General features: G+C 52.6%; 2 protein-coding genes across 2 annotated transcripts; one reads left to right on the top strand and one right to left on the bottom strand.

Annotated features, from left to right (window-relative positions):
- The first annotated feature begins 786 nt into the window (after window positions 1-786).
- LOC123130926 (uncharacterized protein At3g17950) lies at window positions 787-1,899 on the top strand. Its single transcript, XM_044550717.1, has 2 exons — window positions 787-1,186; window positions 1,267-1,899. The coding sequence occupies exons 1-2, from the start codon at window positions 1,109-1,111 to the stop codon at window positions 1,723-1,725; spliced, it is 537 nt and encodes a 178-aa protein (XP_044406652.1). The 5' UTR covers window positions 787-1,108; the 3' UTR covers window positions 1,726-1,899.
- Window positions 1,900-4,288: 2,389 nt separating this feature from the next.
- LOC123128304 (endoglucanase 6) lies at window positions 4,289-8,183 on the bottom strand. Its single transcript, XM_044548271.1, has 5 exons — window positions 7,725-8,183; window positions 7,229-7,636; window positions 6,895-7,149; window positions 5,175-5,289; window positions 4,289-5,096 (listed from the first exon to the last, which is right to left on the bottom strand). Exons 1-5 carry the CDS (start codon window positions 7,917-7,919, stop codon window positions 4,579-4,581), a joined length of 1,491 nt encoding a protein of 496 aa, XP_044404206.1. The 5' UTR covers window positions 7,920-8,183; the 3' UTR covers window positions 4,289-4,578.
- Between the last annotated feature and the right edge of the window lie 436 nt (window positions 8,184-8,619).

Raw genomic sequence — 8,619 nt, 5'->3', positions numbered from 1 at the left:
GGACGCTGTCCCTATTTACAAGGCCCTCATGCAACCGGAGTATTTTCTCCACGCCTCGTTTCCTTCATTCACACTTAATAAGGCAACAAATAGCTTGATTTTCCTTTATCAGCTGGCGCATGCGTCCCTCGTATTGGGTACAGCCGCTACATTAAAGTGAGCATGGGCATGCAGGTAGGTGCGCGCATGCAGCGAGATTTGATTGTTTTGGCAGTTAATTTGGTGCAGAAGCCGAAGTATAATGGTGCTAATTCGAGGAAATTATTAGTTCTGCCTTGGTACCTGTAATTTGGTCTAAGGGCCCAATAAACCCGGACGGAGGGAGTATAACGGTAGCTTGTACTACCTCCATTCTAGTTTATTGGTCCCATTGTAATCTGCACTAACATTTTATTAGTTAAATCTTTAGTTAAAATTTAGCATAAATTATAAAGGAGACTAATAAACCAGTACGTTGTATATCGTAACACCGTTGTAGTGTCCGCGGGTAGCTGAATGGTCAAATCGCTGAAATGTTTTGGAAGCAGGGTTTTTTTTTGCTAATATTATCATCGAAGGGCGAAAACAGTGATTCTAGCTCTGTGAGTAAACTGTAGCTCTTTTTTTTGACAGAAGAGAGTAAACTGTAGCTCCTGGTCATATGGATGGTCACATCCCTTTTCAGAAACAAATATATATATTGGCTGGCCACACAGTGCCAAGTGCTCATGAACAGTAGAGTCAAAGCACGCCTCGAAAGTCGCTTAATATAATCAGCCTCTAAACGCCTTTGCAGGTTTTGCTTGTACCCTTCCCCACCCACACAACAGTCAAAAGCTCAGGGCTCGAGCATTCACTCGTCTCACCGGTCACGGACAGGGGCCGGCCGCCGCAGGGCTCCCTTGACCCGCTGCTGCCCTGGCGCCACTGCCACCACCTGCGTCTGCGTCTGCGTCTCGCAGCGCATAAAGCAGCACCGTCCCGTCCCGGCCCGCGAATCTCTCCGCCCTCGACGCCGGAGGGGACAAATCTTGCAAGTACGCCCATCGCCCACTACAGTGTCACGCCCGCTGCCGCAGAGCATCGCAGCGTACGTTCTCGCCGGAAGGGAAAGGAAGGAAGGACGCCGATGGACAACGACGCCGGCATGATCCCCTCCTCGCCCTCCGCCGAGTCGTCGTCCTCTTCCTCCGACATCGACACCGAGGTGCGCACGCGCTGAGTCAATCTTGTTGGTGTTCATGCTCGTGTTCCATTGACATGCGCGGTTTAATCCGTTCGGTGTAGTCCACATGCTCGTTCTTCCGGGACCGGAGCACGACGCTGGGGACGCTCATGGGCGTGTCCCTGGCCGACGGGGAGGACCGTCCTCCGGAGACGCAGCAGGCGGCGGACGAGCAGGAGCGGCCCCGCGCGCCGGCGCCGGGGGAGGAGGGCTGGACGTGGTGCCGGAGGTGGAGGCCCCGGCGCGGTGCCAGCTGGTGGCGGCTGTGCAGGGACGACGTCGGCGGCACGACGTCGCTGGCCCACTTCCTGCACATGGAGAGGCAGCTCTCCGGCGACGGCGGGGAGGTGACGGTGCCGCTGTTCGAGAACGGGAGGGTGCTGCCGTCGTCGTCCGCGACGGCCACCGCGGTCGTGGAGGATCAGAGGGCCAAGTGGAAGCTGCGGAGGTCTGCCCAGGGGTCGTTGTCGCTGGCGAGGCTGCCGGTGCTGCTCACCGGCATCTGCAGCGGCGGAGCTTGAGTGGAACTGTGGAAATGGTTTCGGCAGGGCACGCTGTTTTTTTCTTTTTCTTCTGTCAATTTTTTTTGCTCCGTTCCCCTCCTTAATTTTCACACGCGGATGCAACTGATGAGCGATGATTGTACTGATGAATTGAATCACTACCACATCAAGTGCCATGGCGTGATCCCATTCTTTTGTCTCGCAAGTCGCAAGACATCATACAGCAGCAGAATTTCATTGCATTTCCATTGCGGGATGAAAGATCCTGATGACCTGATCATGTCGTCAGTGTATCATATCATAAAAAAGAGGACTGCCAGGAAGCAAGAGACAAAAATGTACTCTACGCACACCAGAAAGACTCATCAAAGTGGATCCTCGATTGGTAGCCGCCCGTGAACAGAAGCTTGCCATGTGATCTCTACGGCTGATAGTTGCCGTCATCATCTTTTTCTCTCTATATCTGTTCAGATGCTATAGCCGCCCGTGAACATATCTGTTCAGATGCTATACAAACGTCAGAGGAACTAGAAGCTCTGTTTATATTCCACTTGTTAAACATTTCCTCTTTCTTTTTGAGTTGACTTACTAAACATTTTCACATTAGCTAAAGGCAGTCGACTCGACTGCCTTTAGCTTCTGGGTCAGTCGATTTTGAGATGGACGGAGAAGTTCGTCGGAGGAAGGCTGGAGAGAAGGAAGGGGCTTGTTGGCAGGATACCCCACCATCTATCTTACAGTGAGGGTGGGGCGGAAGAACGGCGGCGATGGTAGGGCGATGGTAGGGCAGTGTGACGAGGCTACGCGAGAGCACGGGTGGTGGAAGCATGCGGCTAGGCTGGCGGCGCAAGGCGGTTTGAAGTAAAGAAGAAGACCGGCGGAAGGAAGAAGAAACAGATCCGGCCCTTGATCTTGTATCCGACAGCTGAAAAATCGACTAGCCCAATTTTTTTTCAGGCGCCTCCCGTATAGCGAGAACCAAATATTTTTAAATAGTGCTTCTAGTTCCTTTGCTAAGCTAGTACTAGTGAGCTATACTCAGGCCAACTCTAATCGATCCCTTAAGAATAGAGGAGCAAATCGATGGAGTAAATTTTGGTGAAGGATTTTTACTGCACTACATTTTGGTGGGACTAAGCGAACTCCTAAATTTAATGGAGTAGAAAGCAAATTTTCATAAGTTAAACATAGATTTTATTTTAAAAAACAAAATTCGATGCGTAATGTACATGATCATCCGCTGAAACATAGTCTAGTTTCTAAATCAAACATGAACTTGAATTTAAAACAAAACATGAATTTAAACTGAACCTAAACATCATCATCACCCTTATTGAGGGCAAGCCAATCCGCCCGCGGCATCCCACCGGCCATGAGGTCCGGCCCTGTGCCATCGTCGCCGCTGTCGGGGAAGCCGCGCCGCCATTTTTCAACACTGAAGTCCTGGTCGTCCTCCGCACCACCGTCTTCCTCGCCATCCTCTGCGCCGTCGTCCTCCTTGTTGTCCGAGAGGACGATGACCCACCCCTCCCCGCCCCATCGGCCCCGCGCTCTGCCTCCACCAGCTCGGGGTACTTGCGGCGGAGGTCCGCCATGTACTCCTCATCTACGGCCACCGTCGCGATGCGCTCCCGCGCCTCCCTAACCACCACGATAGTCACCACCCCCGCAACGGCGGAGGCTGCAGCGGACCCTCGCACGACACAAAGTTGAGGCGGGCGGCAGCACCATGCAGCCGGATCTGCCACCGGTCGTACTACTTTGCGGCGAGCTCGGCAGCCTTGAAAGAGCCCACCCAATGCTTCTTGTGGGTCTCCTGGTCCGTGATTTCTGCCACCCACGTCCGTTGTCAGATGCTGAGGTACTTCCTCTACGACGGTGGCGGCGCGAGAAGGTCGAGGAAGCCAGCGAGCCCACCAGAGGGGCCATAGTGTCGCGGTGGCGGCACGAGGAGGACGTACCCACGTTGTGCTTGTGGCAGCATGGATCCGTGCTGCAAACGGGTGGCGGGACTAGCAGCCACAGGATCCAGCCATTGGGGCGACGGGGGACGGCGGGGATTCGCCGGCGGCGGGGATTGGGGAGGATGAGAGGGAGAGGAGGGTGAAGTTTGTTTGCTCCGCCGTCGAGCAGTGGAGTAAATAGGCGGGTTAAGCGGTGAAGGATAAATTTTACTCTTTAGTGGTTCGGCTAGGTCCCAAGAGAGTTTTACTTCTAATCATTGGTTAGAGTTGGCCTTAGGCCTTGTATAATGGGAGGTGCTTAAGGGATTAGAGAAATAAATTAGATTTTCTTTAAGCACCACCGGTGTTTATTTGTACAGAATAGACGCTTAACTAAGCGTCTCTTCTGTAGAAATAGGCACCGATGTTTCAGAAAATCTCGATTTATTTTTCTAAGCACCCCCTCTAAACATCTTTCATTGTACAAGCCCTTAGCAGGCCAGAAATCTTACAACTTGCAAGTATAACACCACCTACGAGTATAAACTCAGTATCTGCCATGTGATCTCATCGGCTAATATTTCCGGTCAGCATCTTTTTCTATCTGTCTGTAGCCACCCATCACCATTTTCTAGACGTCAAAGAAACTAGAAGCTCTTTTGCTGATGAACATTTTACATAGTGCCAATATTCAAGCACGCTAAATCTTACAAGTATAACATTGCAGATACAGCCTATACAGCCCCCTGATCTTTTCTTTTCCGCAGGAGAGGAAATGGCTGCCGATAATAATAGTAATTAGTTACAGTTAAACCAAACAAATGAATGACGCTAAAGCTTAGTACTAGTGCACTACTCCTGCAGTACGCCGAAGTCAGTCAGAGGCATTTTATTTTTCATGTACATATCATCCTCCTGCTGCTGGGTTTTAGTCGTCGGCCCACTCGGCCGGGTTGGGGTGGGCGGAGAAGTAGGCGAGGAGGCCCATGAGCGGCGCGTTGATGTACGTGGTGGGCTCCGACTGCTGGAACACGGCGCGCGCGTCGGGGAAGGCGTCGGTGGCGTCGCTGGGCCCGCCGACGACGGCGCCCACCAGCAGGTTCGGGTTGGGCGCCGCGCTGGCGTAGTAGGCGGCGCCGGCCTTGCACCCGATCCTCGCCGGGTGCGCCGCCACGGACGGGATGGAGCTGCCGCGGTGGTGGATCCGGCGCGGGAACCGCGGGCCGTAGCCGACCATGTAGGACATGCGCAGCGGGTTGTCCCCGAGGATGTAGTCCACCTGCCGCTTAGCCACCTGCCGGAGCTTCGTCGGCGGCGCGGACCTGCCGGCGCCGCAGGAGACGTGCGCGCCCGCGTGGCTCAGGTAGTTGGAGTAGGCCAGGATGAGGAAGGAGAGCGACGTCACGTGCTGCATGTTGCTGCCCCCGACCTTGAACAGCAGCCCGCCTGCATTCCATTTCACATTTGATTACCCCAGTTCACCGGAGAAGAGACCATTTTCTTGCTGCGTTTGATGCGACGAACCTGGGGAGTACTGGATCTGGGGGTGGTCGGAGATGCCCGGGAGGAGGGTGCACATGAAGTTGTTGGCGTTGGCGCGGAAGGACTGGAAGTACTCGTCCTTCCCCATCAGGACCTCCTGATGATTAATCAAGAACACAAGAACATATTATTGGCAACAAGTTCAGGCATCTAGCACCGTGATCTACTTCTACTAGCTGGTAGTAGTAACTTGATTCAGGACTTCTTTGGTTTAAAGAAATTTCATAAAAATTCTAAAAGCTCTTTGATTCGTAGGAATGGATTCCTATTACTACATAGAATTGATTCTTATCCTCCACATTTCATAGGAAAATAAAAAAAAAAGCCTAGACTTAATGGAAAAATTCCCTTGATGTCAACCAAATGACATCTTGTTTCCTATTCCTATTCGTAGGATTTGAGATACATGTCATCTCATTTCCTATAAAATTTCTATTTTTATGATAATTCTATCCTATGAACCAAAAGAAGCCCAACTGCCAAAAAGAACATGGGGGATTCTGGAGTCTGGACTGGCATGACAAGTCGATAGTGGAGGCCCGTGAGCCCCTGAAAAGTGCTGCTACCGCTTGCTGCGCCGGCAGCACGCGGAGCACGGGGGCCTAGGTAGGAGAGGCCAAGATAGAACAGACAAGCATCCTCCTCGTCTCCTATTTGGTGGTACCGGTACGCCACCACCCTGCACTACCATAATCAGAATGCATGCACACTCCATTAGTTTACTACTGCCTGGTCATTGATTAATCTAATCTGAACCGGGGGATCATGCAGAAGATTCACTAATCAGTAGCATCTGCCGTCAGGGTAATTTCAGAATGGCTGATCCGCTGGCAAGACTGCCCATATGCATATGCATCGTCAGAAACTAACTGAATCCACATACAAAGCTTAGGTCTCCATTGGTTTGTAGGAACTTTATAGGAATCTTATAGGATAGGAATGCATGCACACTCCATTAGTTTACTACTGCCTGGTCATTGATTAATCTAATCTGAACCGGGGGATCATGCAGAAGATTCACTAATCAGTAGCATCTGCCGTCAGGGTAATTTCAGAATGGCTGATCCGCTGGCAAGATTGCCCATATGCATATGCATCGTCAGAAACTAACTGAATCCACATACAAAGCTTAGGTCTCCATTGGTTTGTAGGAACTTTATAGGAATCTTATAGGATAGGATTTGCAAAGGAAAAATCCTTTGAAGCCCTTTGATTTGTAGGAATGGATTCCTATTCCTATGTAGAATAGGAATCAATCCTTCATATTTGGGAGGGAAAAAACATTAGCCTAGATTTAATGGAAAAACTCCTATCCTGTGCATCAAATGACATCTCTTTTTATATAGGAATTGAGATGTATGTCATCTCACTTCTTATGATTTTTTATTTCTATAAAATTCCTATCCTATGAACCAAAAAAGGCCTTAAAGGTGTAAAAAAGCAGCAGGCAAGACAGTCAATCATTAGATCGAGTGGCTTGCTAGCTTATGTGTAGTGCTCTTTTATCATCATCATCAGTAGTAGCTGTATACTACACACAAAGACCAAAGTTGCATTCGGAAAGAATATCGCATAACTTGCGCTGTGGGGAAACCAAAGATCGACGGTGGAAACAACCAAAGTGCAAATGCTTCTTTCAGGAAATGTTGTGTCGCATGGAGAGGAGTAATGCAGTACTTTATGTACTGTATGTTACTGGTACCTTGGAGATGAGGACGTTGATGCCGGCGTGCTTGTTGTCCCAGCCGAACTCGTTGATGGAGTCGCTGGCGCCGAGCACCACCTCGTTCTTCTTGATGTACTGCCGGTACACCCTCTTGCGCGACGCCTTGTGCAGCCACGCCGCCGCCCACAGCAGCTCGTCCTGGTACCCGTCGAAGTCGCAGTAGCACGGGCACACCGCCGCGTGGAGGCTGCTGCTGTAGGCGCCCCTGTACCTGTCCGCGAACTTGAACACCTGCTCGTTCGTTTGATTCTTTCATGTCAGAGCAGCTGACAGATACAGCGCATTTGAGTCGTCAGAGTCGAGAGCTTACGGCCATGGCGCGGTCGAGGAGGCGCTGGGAGTAGACGGGGTCGGCGTCGCGGAAGACGATGGAGCCGGCGGCGAGGGCGGCGGCGGTCTCGGCGGCGACGTCGGAGCCCGGGTGGGAGGGGTCGACCTTGTAGACGGTGCGCGGGGTGTCCATGTCCTCGGGCCGCTCCCAGCAGGAGTGGTCCTTGAAGGCGTCGCCCACCTGCACGTACACCGTGTTGGGCTTGGCCGTGGCCTTCATGAAGTAGTCCGTCGCCCACCGCACCGCCTTCCTGGCCTCCTCCTTGTGCGGCCCGAAGCTGCGGCCGAAGTCGATCAGCCCCCACGACATGAGCGTCGCCGTGAACGCCATCGGGAACCCGAACTTCACGTTGTCGCCAGCGTCGTAGTACCCTCCCGTCAGGTCCACCTGCAGCAGCAGCATTGCCATGGAACCATCAGCACTTTCTGTAGAAAGGAAAATGTAGAGCGGGATAATGCAAGAGGAGAGTGCGTACGCCGGCGGCGGCGCCGTCGTGGAGGCCGGAGTCGCGGCGCCAGCGGAGGCGCTGGTCGGGAGGAAGCCTGCCGGAGCGCTGCCCCTCGAAGAAGAGAATGCTCTTGTGGAGGGCGTCGCCGTAGTCGTGGTGCCCGGCCGACGCCACCGCCGGCAAGAGCAGCAGCGCCAGCACAAACACAGACGACAGCCTCATTGCTGCCCTGACCGCCGAGGTAATTAAACTAATGCAACGGCAATGCAGCACTGGCTAGCTACTTATCGGTGCTTCGGCGGCTGAGAGACAGAGTGAGGAGAGTGTGTGTGTCTACTGGAGTCAGCAGGCCGTGGTTTCGGAGTCAGCAGGCGAGTGAGGTGAGGTGGTGTCGGAGCCGAACGGGCGGGGGGTTAAATACGGCATGTGACGGGCGCAGGCGTGAACCGGTGGACTGACCGGAGGGGAAGGAGGCCTAGGATGCCGGGCAAAGGCCAATGCGGCGGCGGCAGGTGGACGTGCCGAACGTTGCGGCGCCGGTGACTTGGTTGGCCTGGAGCCGAATGCTTGAATGTGCAGTACGTTACGTACTAGTACTACTCCACAGGACTGCTGTTACTCCCTTTGCAGTTGCAGACATCTGTGCCGTCGGCTGGTTTGTTCGTTTCGGCCGTTGCTCCACCGGATTAAGTGTGACGTGACACTCCTAAAGTCATACTCGTATTTTGTGTCTAAAAAGAATCATTTAGCCAGGACCGAATGGATAAAATGGTTTCGCAATGTCTCTTTTCGCGGGGATTGGGAACAGGTTTGGTGTGATGAAAGAAAGTTCACGAAGTACTCCGGTTCTCCTTTTTTGAGGGGAAAAAAATTTCCACTTCTCGACCGGCGATGATGGATCAGTGATCGACGCAGCATGCAT

Source organism: Triticum aestivum, chromosome 6A (assembly GCF_018294505.1).
Source record: "Triticum aestivum cultivar Chinese Spring chromosome 6A, IWGSC CS RefSeq v2.1, whole genome shotgun sequence".
In the NCBI taxonomy this organism is placed as follows: Eukaryota; Viridiplantae; Streptophyta; class Magnoliopsida; order Poales; family Poaceae; genus Triticum; species Triticum aestivum.
This window is presented reverse-complemented; position numbering and strand designations above follow the sequence as displayed.